A 20,551-nucleotide genomic window follows, 5' to 3' on the forward strand; every position below is an offset into this window, starting at 1 on the left:
CTCAATGCATTTTAATGCTTATTTAGACAATAAGCAGCTTTATTTAAAGCACTCTCAATGACAGCTAATATCATGATGGGCTTATGTAGGTGTTATGTAGACTTATGTACCGATATACCGTCCTTGAATCTCAAAATATTTTTCCTCAATGCCATATGCATATTTAGTGTTTAGTGTTTAGATTTTTTATATAAATTCCCTGCTGTTAGATGCCTTATGAAGATTTACATAGGTTAATGTTATGTAGGTGTTATGCAGCTGTATGGATGCATGCATATTACTGCGCTGTGCTATTTTCTCCTCAAGAAGAAAAAATGTCTGCGTTCATTTAGTCAATTAGATGTTTGATCAAGCCTGGTCCACTTCTGTTATACATTACTCAAACTAGTCTGGATGTGTCTCTCGTTCGTATTGGCAGATAAAAGTATTTCAGCGGCCGAAAACGAAAACGCGGCTTTGAAATGTCACCTGGCTAAAGTGCAAACACGTGGCTCAGCAGTAATTAGAGAAAGAGCAGATGGGGAAGCGTCTATTGGAAGTGGTGGTAAAGTAATTAGTGTTTGCATTATGGATGATAATATCCGAGGCTCCATTTTCATTTGATTTCCATCAGCTAGGATAAGCAGGAGCTCAACTCTCTCTCTCTCTCTCTCTCTCTCTCTCTCTCTCTCTCATACACACACACACACACACACACAGAGTGGCCTCAATTTGAACTCCGTTTGAAGTGAGATTAATGCCGTCACCTTATGCTTCCATCATCTTGCAAGAACCTCCTACAGCATCACCGCCCTCTCCTTACCAAGTGATTGGTCACGTCCCAATCGTTCCACACTTCCACTGGCCAACTTTGTTTTGCCCGCCCGCCTGTCCACTCTCACCCTGTCTTTGACACTGTCGCTCGTTAATTATGCGTCCTCAGATCTCCTGATGAATTTAATCTTGTAAATTACCAGCCTGCGATCTCAAAAATGCAAATGCACCTCGAGTGCTTACCTGGCGGCCAACAATGCAGCCCCCATCCGCCCATTCGCAAATGAGGTCTGTGAGAAATTTGAATATCATTAGACGGAATTAGTCTAACGAACACAATACAACAGGAGGATAAACGGCCTGCCACTCCAGATCAGGAAATCAGCATCATAAATTAGCTTGTGTGTGTGTGTGTGTGTGTGTGCGTGTGTGCAGTGCTAGAATTATTATTCTCCTGGGGATGACATTAACTGTGTGCCTTGCAATAGTATTCACACATCTTGATTTTTTTTTTCATGTTACCATTGTGTGCTTTAGTAAACTATAAGGCTTGCCAGGAACATGTGGATGTTTTATATACTGTATATACAATTTTGGACTATATTTAGGACCCTGATTTACTTTTGACTACTTCCCACCCTCCATTTAGGTCTCTCTACTAACTAGATAGGGTGAAAGCCATTCCTTTTTCAAACTGCTCTTCATTCTGTGTCATGAAGCACCATAACACACACTGAGAAAAGCTTTAGCCACATCCTTCTGCTTGTATGAACTCACAAATGGCCATGATTGGCTTGTGTTGCTGTGACTAATACATCATCTTTCCCACCCAGAGAACACAGTCAATATTATGTCCTTGGACTCCTGGATAGTTGTAGCATTGTCAGGATGATCTCTGGATGGTGAATGCTTGGTCTAGATGGTGAATGCATGAATGCTACATTAAATCTGTATCGAGGTCACATGACACAGACATTGAATTCAATTGAACATATTTTATCACTTTTGATGGCACTTTTGTTTGCACCAGAGTTATTTAAGCTGCATAATCACAACTGTGAATAGCCCCTAATACTGATTACATCAGAATTATGGGCTATTCTATGTAGAGTCAGGTCCATTCCAGGTTTTAAGACTAGGAAATGTGTAAAAGTTCAACAAAAGGTGAATACCTGCAAATCAGTGTATGACTTGCAGAAACAAGGAACCAATCGAAGTTTATGTAATCTGAGAAGAAACCATTTTCAGATTGTTCTGATCATCCCAGATAGATGCAAGTTCAGTTTTTTTTTGGGCTGTATTAAAGCCAGTGTTGCAAACTAATGAAAGGTTTAGGCAATATTCTGAAATGTGAGGAAGACTGAAGGTCAGACAATCAGACCCAAGCAAACCGGAATAAACGGGACAAAAACGAAAGTGGTAAATAACCTAAATAAGATTCAGTAAACATGTAGGCTGCTATGGTCTAACGCTAATCAAAGAGAGAGGACAAAGGATAACAATCATCACAGACATAACACTGGGGTGAGAGTCTGTAAAGCAATTCTGATAGTTTGGGTTATTTGTGGAGCGGCCTGGGAAAACCTTTCACAAGGACAAATTTTGACATTTGCCACTATATAACATTGTGGGAAAAAAACCTAATCCGAAATATGTTCCCTTGTCTAAAAATTCTACATAGTGCATGTAGCGCATGATTCTAATTCGGACTTTGTATTATATTTTGGAACCATTTCTATATCATTCCTATAAGAACTGCCTTAAAGGACAAGCCATAAATATCCTTTAGGACCACTTCTACTTCTACGCTTTTACAAAATGTAAAAGAAATGCTGGGAAAATGCAGATCTTCTGCTAATATTTAATTATATGCAAGCTTTAAATAAAAAAAAAGTTGTTTTTTTTTACTGAAAAAAGTCATAAAAGAAATATTTTTTGTTTTACTCCAATGAAGGTTTTTGCAGAATGGTTTCTTAAGATTTATATGATACTAGTAATAAAATGAAATACTCTATTTAAAAAAGAAAGAAAGAAATAAAATAAAAAATGAATAATTTATGCTGATTCCACTAAAATCAGGACAAACTAAAACTCCATTAAAAAAAATCCCAATGTCCAATGAGATTCTCAAAATCCAAATAAAAGTATAAGCTGCAATTCCAATAAGATTCTTCGCCAATGATTTGTATGTAAAGTGCTAGCGTTTTCTTTGGGGATAGTTCTGCTTACCTCCAACAGTGCAAAATGAAGAAAACTAATTTTAAAGATTTCATTCCAAATCCAATGAAAGACACCCTGCCTACCTCTAGAATTAAAACCTAATCTACTTATGAACAAACACGATTACTGCCAAGCAAGATTACAGTATACGTTTCCAATAAGAAATGAGCTCTTACTTTGATCATCAGTTTCATCCACATCAATCTCTGTCTCATCACCTGAGGTAAAACTCACTTGCGACATTAAAATATGAGCCTCATCGTTCACTCTTCACTCGACTGATCTTAATGTGACAGAAAACTTCACCATATCAACAATCACATTTATTTTAAAATATCAAGCCCCTGAAATATATTCTGTGTATGTTCTTACTATAGAAACGATCATTTATTAATACAGACATATTAATTACTGTTGTCACAGTGAGCGCTATAAGAAAATGAATCACCTTCGGACCAATCAGATTCGAGAATTCTGCAGCTCGGTCTTTAACTCATCCACTGTTACTCATACAATCAGGTAGTCAGGTGAGTGATGTAAGTGCTTGGTCATTGTCAAGGCTAATAAGTCACGCCAAAAAAATGCAGAGCAAAATGGATTTTAGTGGAAACATTGTCCACCTTTGATAAAAACCCTACAGCTAAAATGATTCATCCTTTCATCCTCTTACATGGAGTAAAATCCATGAAATGAAGACCTTTGATACTTAATTCACGAAAAGAAAGCTTTAGTGGTGAGCATGAATGAATTGAATATTGCCGTGCAGCTATACATAATAAAAGCCTGTCACGTTTCTTTTTGCCTTACCTTTGGCTGTATTGAAATTCTCAAGGACAGAAGTCCATTTGTTGATATCATCAGAGAGAAGTCTGACATTAGACAGCAGCGAGGAGTCAGTTAAGAGCGACTGAACCTCTATTAATGCCTTCGCAATGCTGTGGAGAAGAAAACAAGGGTGTTAAAGAAAACTGTATGCAATACCCACTTGGTTACGATACTGAATATGCATTAAAAAAAATTGGCAAGGAAAGAAGTACAGGATCTTAAGATGAACCTATAAACCAATGGTTCTTAAGCACTCTTTTTTTCCCACAGTGACTTCATTTTAAGGAATAAAAGTTCTTGTGACTTTGCACCACCTAGTCAGAATCAGTATAAATTATAGGCCTTCTACTGTAAAGCTCCATAGTGCATTACAGTAAAAAAAAAAAAAGTGCGGAAGCTGAAGAACTATCTAATTTGACGGAAAAGAAATACAAAAAACATCTCACTTCACATTACATTGAAACAGGGAAAGATTGTACACAATTTCTTCACATTTACACTCCCGAATGTTGCTTTTATGAATCAATTTGAGCAAAGTCCCCACAGCAGCAGGGATTCTGCTCTCACCACGTCTAATAAGAGGACTGGGATTGTGCGTCTCACTGCAGCTTATCAAAATCAGGATTCTTAATCGATAGTGGCACTTTGATTGAAAGCACACAAAGGCACTAAATGCTGCTTCCATTAAATATGTGCTGTCAAATGGGGTTGGGGTTGCAGGCTTAGTTTGGTTCATATATAGTTTTCAAATAATAATTTCATGAAAATAAATCCACCAAAAGACATTGTACTTTTAAGCACTGGTTGAAGAATAAATATAACACACACGCACTGGATCAGTATATGGTTACAAGCTAATCAGTTGATCTTGGGTTTAAATTGGCTCAGGTGTGGTTTCTGCTTAACTGGAATGAAAACCTGCTCTCACACCAGGGACTTTCCAGAAAAGATCGAACCCTGGTCTAAATAAAATATTGTATTTACTTTTTAGCTATGGCTATGCTGCAGAAAAATATACTCATTTCTTTTATTCTGAATAACTCAGTTACCACACTGCTTAAACCAGACAGGATATAAAGTACAGTGCGATAAATCAGTGTCATTTTGTTTTCTTCATGTCCTCAGTTATTAATAAATAAAATATTTTTTTGTACTGCAAGAACCCCGCTGATCCAACACACAACTTTTTTTTTAGTATAAAAGCCACTGAAGATTCATAGTGCTTTGAAAATGATTAGACAACTGATGAGACTCTCTGATTGACTGTCACAATGTCTTCATAAATATGTTTTAACCAGCAGAAAGAATAAAGAGTACTGACATGGAGTTGTTGAAGTTGTTGACCTGGCCGGGGGCTTCTCCAGGCGTCGGCTCACTGATACACGGATTCTGCATGTTGCAGACCATGCCCTGTAACCATGGCAACAACCCAGCTGAAGGCATCGGCTTGTTGAGGTAATGGCCTGCATTAGGAGAGATATGTGCATTAGGAGAATATGTGTAATGCTGTTATTATAAATAAAATGGGTTTATATTAGAAGAGAATAAACATAAGTGTATTTTAAAAAATCTTGCATTCACATGTTTGGGATAAACTGGAACTGGAGACTTTATGCAAGGAATGGTTAAAAGTTGAGCAGCACTTACACTGGCCTTTGTAGACAGGATGATTGGTGGATCTCACCCACACCAGAATGAAAAACAGGAACAGAGGCCATATTAGCTCGATTACCAACCGCAACTGTCAGAGAGAAAGAGAGAGAGGAACAGCGACATTTTAATCTTTGCAAGCAGGTCTCCAATACCACGTTGTTCCTTCTAAAATGGCTTGGAGTGCTATAAAATTGCTGCAGTTTTAGGTAAAGGGTGTCATCACAGTACACTCTGTCTGTGCTACACATGTAACAGTGCTGTTTCTCTACTTCTACATCTGCTTCAAGTACATTTCAAACTTTTTTTTTTAATGCCAAGTGCCATTTTACCAATTAACTGGTGAAGACATGCCAAGGTAAGGAGGAACAGAATCTGAGAAATGTTCAATTGCTGGGTACGCAGTATATAATTTTCTTTTCAGTGTGACTTACACAGAACAGGAGACTACATTTGCTTGAGATAATAATGTTTTAGGTAGGAACACAGTACTGAATGAGAATCCTGTGGAAAACTAGGCAAACATGGGCCTTTCATGAAAGCTGACACAAGTCTACATTAACACTATGCCCCCCTGCCTAATATTGTGTCTGGTCCCCCTATTGCCACCAAAACAGCCCTGACCCATCAAGGCATGGACTCCACTAGATCCCTAAAGGTGTGCTGTGGTATTTGGCACCAAGATATTAGCAGCAGATCCTTTAAGACCTGTAAGTTGTGAGGTGGGGCCTCCATGGATTGGACTTGTTTGTCCAGCACATCCCACAGATGCTTGATTGGATTGAAATCTGTGCATCCCATTTCCATGTTTTCCCCAGGTAAGCGAAGCACACGCACCCAGCCATCCATGTGAAGTAAAAGAAAACGTGATTCATCAGACCAGGCCACCTTCTTCTACTGCTCTGTGGTCCAGGTCTGATGCTCATTGTTGGTGGTGCACAGGGGTCAGCATAGGCACCCTGACTGGTCTGGAGCTATGCAGCCCCATACGCAACAAGCTGTGATGCACTGTGTATTCTGACACCTTTCTATCAGAACCAGCATTAACTTCTTCAGAAATTTGAGCAGCAGTAGCTTGTCTGTTGGATCGGATCACACAGGCCAGCCCTCACTCCCCATGTACATCAGTGACCCTTGGCCATTCATGACCCTGTCGCCGGTTCACTACTGTTCTTTCCTTGGACCACTTTTGATAGATACTGACCACTGCAGACCGGGAACACCCCACAAGAGCTGCAATTTTGGAGATGCTCTGAACCAGTCCTCTAGCCATCACAATGTCCATTTTTCCTGCTTCTAACACATCAACTTTGAGGACAAAATGTTGACTTGCTGCCTAAAATATTCCATCCACTAACAGGTGCCATGATGAGGAGATCATCAGTGTTATTCACTTCACCTGTCACTGCTCATAATGTTATGGCTGATCGGTGTACATCTTAATGAAACAAATGCGCACTAAGGTGGACCATGAAATGTATTTTTAGAGTTAAAGGGTTTTCTGAATACAAGAAGTTAACACTACTGAAGTCACTACTCCATTGGCGCATTAAGATTCATGACACAACACAACAATGCTCAGTGCTTTGCCTGATCAGTGTATACAAATACATGACAAATTAAAGGAGAAAAAATATTAAAAGTAACGTGTAAAGCCAACATAAGCCAACAGAATAGCTTTAACATGCATTAGTATTGTTTCTACAAGTTTTTACTATTTGTACTGGAGAGATTAGTACCCTCTATTTTTTCTCCAATATTTTCGCTCAGTTATTGTTTGGATGCTACTCTAAAATCTCCTACAGGTCTTCAGCTGTGTTGTCAGATGACTTCAAGTAAGGTGACTTTGAAGGTCATAGCTTATGATTTACATCTTTTCCATACTCATCAGACCATTCAGCAAACCCCTGTGCCTTGTGGTGTGGGGTGAGGTCATCCTGGAAGACAGGACTCCTATCAGGTTTGAAACTTTTCATCATAGGATAAATGTGATAAGACAGAAGAGTTATTGATTTGCAGTGCACCTGAACTTCATTTTTATTTGTATTTTGCTATTTAAAAAGAGAAAAAAAGAAAGAAAAAAAAGGAAAATAAAAACCTTATATATATTTTCTTATATTATACGTAACGTAGAAGAACTGGCCTACAACCAGGTGCTGTGTCAGTTAACTTGACCAAAAACAAACAACCGAATAAATAAATGAATGAATAAATAAATACATAAATAAATAAATAAAAATGTAATTAAGAAAAATAAGAATTATTTTACTACTACTACTACTACTACTACTACTACTATTATTATTATTATTGTTATTATTATTATTATTAGTAGTAGTAGTATTACAATTAAAAAAAAACAATAATGGCTATAACAGCATGTTACTGTGAGTTTTATTCCTTTCATTTTCCAGCAATTTGCCAACACTGTCATGCTCATTTTATAGTTGCAGAATTTCCATGAAACAAATTACTTCTGTTTACTATTATTACTATTGTTTTTATTATTATTATTATTATTTTTCATTTATTTTTATTATTATTATGCTATGCTACTAACAATAATAATTCAATTATTTGTATAATGCTTTTTACAGTGGACATTGTCTTAAAGCAGCTTTACAGAAGTATAGAAACAGAAAAAATAATAAAGTTTAAATTATTTATCAAATTAAATTTATCCCTAATAATAGGAAAAGAAGAAGAAGAAGAAGAAGAAGAAGAAATACACACATTCTTTATTCTACAGCGATGGATTTCGTTGCAAAGGATTGCTGAATTCACTGGCAGAATTAGTACATTGGTTTGTAAATGTGTGTAACTTCCAGCAAGAGCACAAAAAAAAAATTAGTCAGTCTAATATAATCCAGCTTTGTTTTTGCAACTGAGACAGACTAGAACCTTTGCACCTGTAAATGCTGCTCATGAGTGTGATTAAGCTGCTACATGGGACCTTCCACCTCTAAAACGCTCCTTGCAGAGTTGCGTTTCAGCTGGAGGGTTAATTGGTAAACAAGATGTAAGCACTAGGTGATTGCCCGACGATTTATCTCCGCTGTGGTTGACCTCCTGGCTGCCCAATAGGATCTATTATTTATGCTGCAATGATACAGAGAATATAGTGAATAAACCAAAAAGTGGGATCTTAAAACCTTGCATGTCCTTAAAAGTCTTCGAGATGAAACAACATGCTTTAATTGCAAAATCTAAATCTTATGCGCTGTTTACCAGTGCAAATGAACACTTTGAAAGGTTTTAAAGGTTTTAAAGCTGAAATATCAAAGCATGAAATATGTGGGAGGACTAAAAGGGTAGCAAATTTGAAAAAAAAATAAAATAAAATAAAATGTGTCAATTTTCACTTTAGCAGAAAGCCCACAACGTCCAGAAGTCATAAAGCTCGTTATCAAGAATTGGATTTCTTCCATAATTTACAATACGAAAATGCAAAATTAGTGATTTCTCACACACAACAAGCTCTCCAAGAGAAAAACAAACCAAATGAATATTTATTGCTTTACAGCATATAGCTGCTTGTTTGGCTGTACGACAATAAACATGATTATAAATGGATCATAATGATGATGTAAGTCTTTAATAAATGCAAAATGTATTCAAATCTCTGTGGTGCGAAACAGAATAAAATATCTTTGGACTTGCGGTTATAGGGAAATGATCAATTTTGGGGTTGTGAGAGTGGGTAATAAGTAAAGAGTAATAAATTTACCCTTCAATACAGCCACAAAGATTTGGATCACTGGATGATTCAACCAAATGATTGATTTTGTTTCTTCTTCAGTCACTGGCTGTGTAATGCCCTGTACAAGCTTAAGACGTGAACATTCCTGCACATTGCCAGGATCTTTACACGAATGCTGTCGGGCTTGTTGACAAAATGGCAGATTTAATAGGATGAAAGGAGCGACAATTCTTCCAAATCGCATAAAGCTCGATTTCCAAGGCTCACTCGGGAGTGGCTAATGGAGTTGTAAGCTCCGAGTCTCTTCATCCTCTCGCTGGTGGTGTTTTGTCATCTGCTGGTGAAAGCTTCCTTTCATCCCTCCTGTCTTCTATTCTCCTCCCTAATCCCTTCACCTCTCCACCTGCATGGCTATTCTCCGGAAATTTCTCAATAAAGTGGCAGGGGAATAGAGGAGGAAAAACTCATAGAACAGAAATATGAGAGATGAAAAACTAGATAACCTAAATTCACTGTTAATGTTATGATTTTTTTTTTTTTTTTTTTCAATTTGCACATGATTTGTTGTAAAGTGACCAAATTGAGAACCAAACAGCAATCCATAAGGCTACTTTAAAGTTTTTAAAGTAGATGAAGCTGATTGCTAGCTAGGTCTCTGGGAAAACCTTGTGAAGAAATATTAAGTACTTCACTAGATATAATAAAAGCAACACACTTTTTGGTGGTGCTTGAGGGGGAATTTAAACCAATATAATTTACATTTAAATGGAATTTAACTTCAAATATTTGCACTTAGGCATTAACCTCAATACACATATGTGTATTAGTCTTAGAAAAAGTTTCAGGCATAAAGTACATCTGAGACATAAGAATAAAACACTTGGGGGCATATCGGAAAATAATCAATGACAGGGTCACATGATGCGGGCTGATGCCACTCTGACGTTGATTATTTTCCTATAACAGTACCTTTAATAAACAGTCAACAAACAATTCTTTAGAAAAAAAAAATCGACAAGTCATATATTAGCCTTGGATCATGTGATACATCTAGAAAACAATCCCCACTGGATGAGCTTTAACCATAGAACCTTTTACAATGAATAACAGAATAGAATTAGCACTGGCACTATTGTCTGGGCTGGTGTTGTAGAAAATAACCAACCAGAATCAAGAACAGCAATAAAATAAATTCTCCTTTAGGGATTCTCCCTCCATCAAATTACTGTTTACACCTATACCGTGGTACCATGGCCAACTTTCTAGCATAAAAAAATTGTCTGTATATATGTTTTGCTAGTTCATAAGAAAATAATGAAAAAAAGTAAAGTATTTTACTATTCTAAGTAACCTATTCTACAGTACCTATAATACATGTCGGTGTAATTAATTTGAATAATACATCAATTCTATCTCTAAGGCTGGTTGATAACAAAAAAGGTTCAGAAATCGAATTGAAATATAAAAAAAAAATCAATAAAACTTCCTTGAATTATATTATTGTTTTTCCTCTAGTGTTACCATAGGGAGATTAGTCTAAACAGGCACATAATACACAGCTATATTCCTTGTTATTTTTGCCAGCTGGTTGTCTGTGTCAGCATGAGGACAGAGACATGATATGTTTTTACTCCCGAACATCATGTGGTGCAGCACATTTGTGAAAATTTCCCAGTGCTAACATTGCAGCCTCCTATTGCTTGCAGATCATAATTAATTCACATGTTTTTAAGTCGGTTGGAAGCAAAGCATTAAAACAGAGAGACAGACAGAGCCTAACCGGTCTATTTGTGTCGTTCATGTTTGATTAGGTTTTATTTGTGTCTCCATATAAAGAATGTTATTCAATCAGTTATGAATGAATATTTTCCATAGCAGTGTAACAATCATGTTTTTATCCTTAACCCTTACATACTGTTCAGCTCAAATGTGACCCATTTTGACATTTGAAAGCAATAAAAATACCCTACATGTCATTCTTTTAGCCTCAGATGTGATTACGTTTCCTAAACTGGCCCAAAATACACAAAATAATCATTTTGATAAGGGCCAAAATAATATTAGATTTTGTACAGGTGCTACAATTTTTTATACATTGAGGCTGAGATGTGACCCATATCTATGAAGATGGATTTTTAGATTTTCCAGAGTGTGATAAATCAAGGGAAATGCTGGGAATCTTGAAACTGTGAAACTGTACATGCCATGTATCTGTGTATTTTTATAGGACAGTGGTGACAGTGTTCAAGGGGGACTTTGAACTGTCCCGAGAACTGTCTGTGTTCCCACCATATTTGCCCAGGTTCCTGCAAAAACATGCACCTGTTGGTCTTTGAAGGGTCACGAGGGAATCTCGAAACAGTATAAAAGAACATATGAATAAAGACAAAAATGTTCAGACACAAATTCTGGTAAAAAAAGAGCAAATATACAAGTCTGTATAGGGGTAAAAAAAAAAGAAAATAACATATCTGGTAGTTAGCGATCATTTTCTTTTATACTACAGAGCTCCTGAATTCTTGACTGGTCAGGTATAGTGTCAGCTTTAAGGCAAATCGCAGAACAGTTTTTATTCATGTGGCGTTCAGAATTAAAGGCAGAAATAAGTTGGACTATAAATCACAAACTCAATCATATGCCTGGTTTGTGACTGTCATAAGCATACGTGTGCTGATGAAATGATATACATAGCCCCGGACATAATTAGGCCGAGAGGCTGTCATGCTTGAATAATGCACCAGTCGATAACCACGTCATATGCACGAGTAACCCCGAGATATGCAGATGAGAACTGACAACATACACTATAGCTTGTTATATTTACTTAATACACCAACGTTGCTTCTTAAATCAGTATGTAGCAAAGTTTCTAGTCTAACCAGATTGGAAAAAAGAAACATTTTTCTTCCTTTTATCAAGCGCAACAAGGTCACCGAGGTACATGCATCTCTGATGTGCAGACATTCTCCACTCCATAATCAGCTTCATCCAGTCTTTATAATACAACTCAATAGAAATGGAGAAAAGGTTCTGTACATCAGAGACGCCCTGTCTGTACTTACATTTTGCCTTTGCTTGTGGAAATGTATTTGAACTGAATGATTCTGATTATTAGCTATATACAACAAGAGCCTCACAATCACCTAGGATATTTAAGGCAGTCTAGTTTGTCATCTTGTTCACTGTTCACTCCTCAAGCATGGGGGAGGCTATAGCACTATAGAGTGCTGCAGAACTGAGACCAAAAATCTTAGCATTTCATCATTTTTGGTTTTCTGTTATTTGGGTTTTTTGGGTAAATGCCTGAAATAAAACATTTTAGTGTTTTAATTGTTGTTGTTGTTGTTGTTGTTTTGTCCGCTCCCTGTTTGGGGTCGCAACAGCAGATCATTTGGTCCACATGTTTTTGATTTGGCACAGGTTTTAGCCCGGATGCCCTTCCTGATGCAACCCTCCCATTTTATCCAGGCTTGGAGTAACTCTTTAGTGGCTGTGTTAGCTCACTGCCCGGAAATCGAACCCGGGCTGTGGCAATGAGGGCAAGACATTTCCATGTTTAATTTAACTTTATAAAATACATCATTAATAATCCCACTCTTCTGTAAGCTCTTACATGTCTGGAAAACAGTGGTTGCTAACAAGTGGCTAAATAGGACTACAGAGATTGACAGGGATGTTAAAGAAGAGGAAAGTTATTCTGCGTTTATATTTCAACTTTTCATTCATTCAGACTGCAAGGGTAAAAGTACAGCATTCACCTTCTGGGATTAGCTTAATAGGAGTGAGGTAATTATTTATTTAATGCTTTATTTTTTATATAGTACACAAATTAGCAAAGAAATGCTTGTATAGAAGAAGAATAGATATAGTTCTCAGTTCGTAAAACACTAATCGCATCAAATCAGTTCTTCCCCTTTTCTCTTTTCTGTTGCCATAGCAACTACTAGCAATGCTAACAGAGTCATTAACGTTACGTCTAGTGCTGTTAAAATGACTGACCACGGAAAAAAGAAAAATGCCTTCGTCCTCATCATACCAAACTTGACAAAAATGTTCAACTGTGAACGTCTCTGATTGCATTTCTCTCATGAGTACAAATGAATGTCTTCTTCACTGACGGATGACAGTGAAAACACATTTCGGTGCATTAGTATGTCTCATAGTGCTTCCGTAGGATCGTAATTTTTTGGGACGGATCGTTTATTTCACTCCTGACAAAAATGCATCTGTAGGAAATTAGTGGATGTTGCTTAATCAGGGAAGCATGTCTCTGGATTGTTGTTTTCTGATTTTTTGGGGGGATAATAACCGAGCCAGAGGATTTTTTATTTTATTTTTTTCTGTCTCAGCAGCGGGTTGTTTAGAGGTCAGTGCATTTCTTCTGTCAATAGTGATAACACAGGTCATAACATCATTTATGACTTTCCACAGTTAAAAATATTCAACTTATTTTTCTGGAGGAACTTGCCTGTTCATTGCCATAGCTGTGAGTTAGCTGTGAAGGGAGGAACGCTTGTGAGCTGAGCTGTAAATAGGAATGGGAGTCTGGAGGTTTATAATGTGTCGGTATTCAAAAAGATTTTTTTCTTATTTTTGGAGGGAGGGGGATTCAACTGGCAAAAAAAAAAAAGTTATGCTGAAGTGAGGATATGAAATACGGCATGGAGGCTGGAAATGCACTCCAGGGCTGACTGAATTTGGAAGTCTACATAATAAACAGCTTGAGCTTTTTTTTTTTTTTTTTTTTGTCAAAGTATACTGTAGCAAATCAAATATGAATGTGCGTAAAGATGCACAAGAGAAGCGACAGCTGTGCAAGTGTGATTGATCAATGTGTTTACATGTGCTAAAGAAATGTGAGGATGACAAATAGGCACAGGATGAATCAGGAAAATATTAAAAGCATTTACGATGGATGCAGCTCTGTCAAATAAATAATAATCAAACTAATTGATTAATGAATCCTTTTATATTATTATTATTTTGTGTATTATTATTATTATTATTATTATTATTATTATTATTATTATTATTATTACTATTATTATTATTATTATTATTATTATTATTGTTGTTGTTGTTGTTGTTGTTGTTGCTGTTGTTATAATAAACAAATGAAAATATATAGCTTAGATAAATAAACAAAATTTAAAAATCACAAATGTATTTTTATAAATAGAAAATATATAAAAATATATATATTTTATTAAGTTATAAAATATTCAAAAAAAAAATTAAAACAATTTTTGCACCACAGAATATTTATTTAAAATATACCTTATTTATTTATTTATTTATTGCTAAACATGATAAATATTTACTGATTTACTTACTTTTTGGTTTCTATATTTATTTTTAGTTATTTATTTATTCAAGTCATTTCTCCCTCAACAATTTTGGCTGAATGAAGTATATCATAATGTATTCCTTGTTTATAGCTATATTTAAAAATGTGTAGTAAAACAAGTTACTTCCATGTTATGCCATGACTTACATTATAACCGCTATAAAAACGTTCATTTCAGATCAATTCTAGAATATCAGACTCTAGAACTCATCAGTGGTGTGAAATAAATGTCTTCACCCTGTAATCTTTACGCTGTATCATATACAGAAATCACACCATGCTGTTTACGTTATCCGCTTGCAAGCAATTTTCAATGAACCCAACAAATAAGTTTGCTTAGGAACTAGTTCCTACTTTTCTGTCAGGAGCAAAATTAATCATCTTGAATAAACTTGTGTGCAGCCACTGTAGAGGTGGAGCATCCAAATTTATTACCCACATTCACCTGCATGTTCCGGCGTTCAGCTCCGCCAGCTGCCCAGCTCTATCTTTTCTAAGCAAATCACAGGCTGTGCTAATAGATGATGTTGAAATACATGCAGGCATTAAGGCAAATCTTTACCTAATAGCCCGGGCAGTGTTACACACATACACACACACACACGCACATTTCTCATCTGATGACTGATGCTAACATCAGCAAACATTAGCACTGAAACCTGCTGTGGCCCACTGTACATCATTAGGACTGCATTAACCAGGTGGGAAACAGAGGCAGGTGAGTACAGCTCTTGAGAACTTGATCTGCTAAAACACTCACTAACAGGGTCTATAATCTGCTGTCAACCCTGAATCGTTAATGATGTCTACTTGGGGTGGAACGGAATATGAATACATTATTTGGAGTAAACAGATACCATGTGCTAAGCAGATAGGAACAAACATACGAAACAGGAGACACAGTATTTGTTGAGTTGCAGTATTAGATGAGGCCAATTATGGGCTTGATGTAGTGATAGCAGTCGAGGTTGAATAACCTTCACAGACAGAAGTTAACATTTCTACCTCTGGTGTTTTTTTCCAGCATGTCCAGGACAGGGGTGTCCAAATGAATCTTCCAGATTTCACCTGTTTAATCAGCTGATCTTGGCTTTCTGTAGCCACACTAGAAGTTCAACATGGGAAATTTTCTTCAGAGCCTCCTGCGACAACTGGATATGACATCACATGCCAAGGCAATGGATATAGTAAATGGAATGTTTCCGTGTTATGGAATAAGCTAGCCAGCTAACTTAATGCTCATGTGTTTACGGTATTTGATTAGAGAATTAACCAACTAATGTGTCTATGAACACATGCGGCAACCAGTAAACCAGGCAGCGTCTCTTTTGAGCTTATATTCCTTTAAAGCTGTGTTATATAAAATTGGATGATGCGACACTGCTATAATCTGTGCTTTCATGAACTTGGTCGTGCCATGATGTGTCAATCCTGTATTGGTCACAGGTCTTCATATGATATGAATCTGCAGGTCACCAAACTTCAACCAGCATCCACTGAAGCACCTTGGTGTGGCTTCTGATTGGTTGGAAGGAAAACCTGCACCAACACTGGCCTTTGTGGATAGGTTTGAACACTTGTTGTCCAGGGAAATGGTGGTAAAGCTCATATTTAATCCAAAGAACTGACACACTGCTTGTTTTGATTCAAGTCTTGTCTCTGCTCCGTCCTTTCAGTGCTTTGTTTCTCGAATTAGTCCAAATCTTGCTGTGTTAAGTCCTTGATTAGTTTATTTGTGTAGAGTATACCCCTTCGTCTTCTGGTGTAATTACAAAGTCTTGTCAATATAATTTCTGAACCTCTTCCTTGTTTTGACCCATAGCTGTTTCCTCAATTCTGAATATCTCCTCTACTCCTGTGATTATGAGCATGATTACTGCATTTTCGGAAATAAAAGAGACGCTGATTCATCACAATCACATCCAGTACCTCATGCTACAACCCCTAATACTGTACATACAGAAGACTGGTGTAGTTAGTTCAACCATTGAACAAAACAAATATCACCAAGGCTGTGCATGTGTGTTGAGGTGTCCATTCTCTCTCGTTTCTCTTGTCTCTGTTTCCCTCACACAGCTTCTGAGCAGCATATTAAGAACACAAACAACCTGACTCCCTGTAGAGCCGGCGCTCAGAACGGGCTTATGTGATCTACAGATCTCCAGAGTGCATACTGAGTCCTTCTGTTCTTATTTGTCAGAGCAGACACTGACACAGAGGAAAAAAAAGGCCCAACACACCAAAAAAACACCATCTTCCAGAGCTTTCAACAAGACAATAATGTGTTTTTTTTTCTTTCTTATAGTCTACAGTTGACTAAACAACAGACGGAATGGTATATTCCCCCAAGGTGGTGAAAAGTGCTCTAGGAAGTTGCAGGGAGTATCACACTTGACAACTACTCAAAACATGTTAAGTTAAGCAGCTGAAGGTGAGGGTTTGGGCTGGAGTTGGTGCCTAAAACTTTTCCCACAATTTTAATTTGTATATAATCTAATAAATACCATCATTCAAATTCATTATAGGTTTTCTCACCAGCCATGCACCTCCCTAAACTCCACCCCCCAAACTAAACTCCGCGATTACCTCTGTCCCACCCTGCCTTTAAAGAAAAAACGCTCCATATGCTGCCTTAAAATGTGACTTAACAAAAGACCGAAAAGGCTCTCTACCCTCTTCCACATACATAAGCTCACAAATTCCCCTGATTGGTTAATGTCGCTGTGATTGACAGGAGAGAGAGTATACGATCCCTCCCACCCAGAGAGCATGGCCACAGATAATTATTCAGGATATTTTCTGTTGTGCCAATTGCATAATACCAGAATGATGCATTGTTAAATAGTGTGTGTGTGTGTGTGTGTGTGTGTGCATTTAGAGAGTGGGTGGGTGATATGTGAGTGTAAACGTGTTGGTGTGTGTATATGTGCACATTAGGCAGAAATGTACATACAGTACAATATGTGTGAGTGTATTGTTTGAGTGTCATTGGGGATTTGGGAAAATGTGTCAGATTGTGTGTTTGGGGTGTGTATGAATGCATTGTGTGTGTGTTTGAGGTGAGTGTTTGTATTTCTTAGCCGGTGGGATTGGAAGTGTGGGCATGCGCGATTGGATTTGTCTTAGTGTATGAAAATTTGTGGCGTGTCAGTGAATGCATTTGTGTGTGTGTGTGTGAGTGTGTATGTGAGGTGACACCATTCCTCTCTCTCAGGAGACAGGTAAAATCTGCTGTCTCTCTTTCTCTCTCTCTCTCTCTCTCACTCACTCTCTCTCTCTCTCTCTCTCTCTCTCTCGCACCAACAGCTGTTCCAGGCCAGGAAATGCCACCTGACACTCAAAAACAACACCTCGCTCTACACCTGTTGGGAGTTGTGATGCCGTGTTTGTGTGTGTGTGTGTATATAAGTGTGTGTCTGCATGTGTGTGTATGTAAATATGTGTGTACCTTCTGTCTCTTGCGCAAAGTGAAATTCTTCCAGAGCAGAAGCCTGAGCTGCACCAGGAGACCCATTACACAGGCTGCTGTGGCGTCACGACGACAAACTCAGACTCCTTTCGTCTCCTGCAGGGGGAAAGAAGGACAACGGGATGAGAAAGACAAAATACGCGGGAAAAAACGAGGTCTCAGAGAAGTCCGAAATCGATGTCATTCCCTCTGTTCTGGAATCTTCTCCACTTTAGTGATGAATAATAGCCGATTGAAAAAACCCCCCAAAAAAACAATATTGTCTAATGATGGTTAAATTGCTGATCTGTGCACTGAGGGAATTGCTGAAACGCTAATGTGTATCTCGGCGGTATTGGCATTTTTGCACTGTTTACTCTCCCTCTGAAACAATTTGGATTGGATTGTTCCACCAACGGACCCTTGAGCCATTAACTTCACACCACATTACAGGCATACTAATGACAATGCAGAGATAATCTCTTTACTCAATTCTCCATCACACACACACACGAAGATGGTGTGTACGCACCCACTGAGTAGTGCATGGGTGAATAGTTATCGCTCAAGGCAAAACCACTGACTTATGGTAGGTTTTTTTCATTTTGTATATATATTCTTACACGGGATGTCTTATTATTAATATTATTATTTACAGCTCCAGCTTTGAAACATGCCTCGCTCAGCTGGGTGAAACCTTGGCCAGATGTCTGAGCTTTGCACTGCACACCGAGTTCTGAACCTCCTGGACTTAGTGGTGCATGTGGATGTGAGCTTCGTCTGATGTATAAATTTGCTACAGGGCAAAAGTTTGGAAGCAACACAAACTATTAACCTATTAACTATTATCAAACTATTAGGGAATTAACCCTTTTTTAATTGAATTGGATTCGAAAACAGCCAGTGTCCATTAACCTTTTCAAGCCTAAAAATAATGTGTGTGTAGAGATATTCTTCCCCGACTATAAGCCATATTGTCCAAAAGTGTTATGGTTTAATAATGAGTTAATATGGTTAACATTTATACAAGGACATTATACACATAGATCACATTATTTCCTCCAGGAAATGCAGATTTACTTCTATTAATTCACCCCCTCCCCCATCAAACCTGCAATCATTTCACTTGTTTAATGTGTGCATCCATTATACGAGGGTATAATTAGCTGTTGTTTGTTGTTATTGGTTAATACTGAAGGGAAGCTGTAATAGCTCACATGTGCCATCATCCATGAATAATAGAGCGTTATTCTGTATAGATTTAGCAAGCCAAAGTGAAAACAAGTGTGTGAGCTGTATTGGATTGGGGCAGCGATGCAGAGAGTCCACCCTGCTCAGCAAAGCTGTACGTGATCTGTTATTTGTAAACCCGTTGTTCGTGGTTTGACCGCAGTGCTGTTGAACGCTCTATTCTGATTGGTCAGAACGTGATGGGTAATTTCCTACTTTTTTACTATAATTTCAAGAGATGCTTGGACAGCAAGGTGAACTTGTTTGGATAAAAGAAAGGATGTAATTGTTAATATGGTGAAAAGACTTTTATTTGGCATTTTTTGGAAGGAGTCTACAGTGTCAATGCTTTGTAATAGTCAGAGATCAAAGCTGTAAGTTTTTAGGATAGAAGAGGTTACTGAAAATGAATGAATGAATGAATGAATGAATGAATGAATGAATGAATATTAAAATACAGGCACAAGCCATTTCCTTTCCCTGCAAAACACCCGTCACAGTCACTGGAGTTTTACCATGACCTTTAAGAACTAAGAACGTCTTACCATAAATAATGTTTGTATAAGTTGAAAGACTTTGTTATGTCTTACTTCCTTGCCATGTTTTGACCTTTCTCATGTTTATATCGCTTTATTCTTTGGTTCAGGTCATGTTTTGTCTGACTTCACAATTTCGAAAGGTTCTAAAAAGTCGAGTGTGTCTTAGAGAATATTAGCGCTGGAAGCAACCATTAGCTATTTAGCTATTTGTTGCTGTCATAGATTTAAAGTGTTGATTATATGGCATGCTTTTTCCCAACTTTTAGTTGGAAAACATAAGACATCATATTTTCAGTAGGCAAAAATGTGATGTTTGGGAAAATGGGGTGATTTTTTAGCTATGTGTGAGTCTCTCGCGCTAGAAGATGGTCAGAGTGAAATCGGGTCAAAAAGCTTTTATTGCCATTTCAAGCATGTATAGCTGATGCAGTACATAACGACACAAAACAACGTTCCTCCTGGACCCTGAGCTGCATAAAGACTTTGAGCTACAAAACACAGTACTAAGGGCTAAAGAGTAAAATTAACCTATTCACATAAAGTGCATGTGTGCAACCTTGGGCAAACAGACAATACCATACACTACAAGTCAGACACAGAAAATAGCAGCCGACCAGTATACAATCTGTATGGTGTGTCCCTGAGGAGAGCTGTAAAGACCTTTACATTCGTTCTATGAAGTGCCTAGCAGTAAAATTTATAAGCTGCTATTGGTTAAACTTCACACACACACAAAAACACACACTCCAAATGATCATCATCTCTTTAATAGATAAAGAGCAATGTTTGACGTAGAGTGCTGTTGTTACCAAGACTGCAGAGATGCTCTTCCAGGAACC

The 20,551-nt window shown here is 37.5% G+C and overlaps 1 protein-coding gene across 5 annotated transcripts in view; it reads right to left on the reverse strand.

Moving 5' to 3' along the window:
• LOC131349275 (phospholipid-transporting ATPase ABCA1) overlaps positions 1 to 20,551 on the reverse strand; it is a 160,837-nt gene that overhangs the window by 128,378 nt on the left and 11,908 nt on the right. For all 5 annotated transcript variants that reach the window (XR_009204058.1, XM_058384830.1, XM_058384828.1 and 2 more), the window contains exons 2-5: positions 17,944 to 18,060; positions 5,446 to 5,539; positions 5,120 to 5,261; positions 3,781 to 3,908 (exon numbers count right to left, since the gene is read on the reverse strand). Coding sequence is in view for 4 of the 5 variants with exons in the window: in XM_058384830.1 (XP_058240813.1) it covers positions 3,781 to 3,908; positions 5,120 to 5,261; positions 5,446 to 5,539; positions 17,944 to 18,009 (430 nt within the window). In the remaining variant the exon portion in view is untranslated. The remainder of the gene's footprint in view (positions 1 to 3,780; positions 3,909 to 5,119; positions 5,262 to 5,445; positions 5,540 to 17,943; positions 18,061 to 20,551) is intronic.

This window comes from Hemibagrus wyckioides, linkage group LG29, assembly GCF_019097595.1.
Source record: "Hemibagrus wyckioides isolate EC202008001 linkage group LG29, SWU_Hwy_1.0, whole genome shotgun sequence".
Taxonomy (NCBI): domain Eukaryota; kingdom Metazoa; phylum Chordata; class Actinopteri; order Siluriformes; family Bagridae; genus Hemibagrus; species Hemibagrus wyckioides.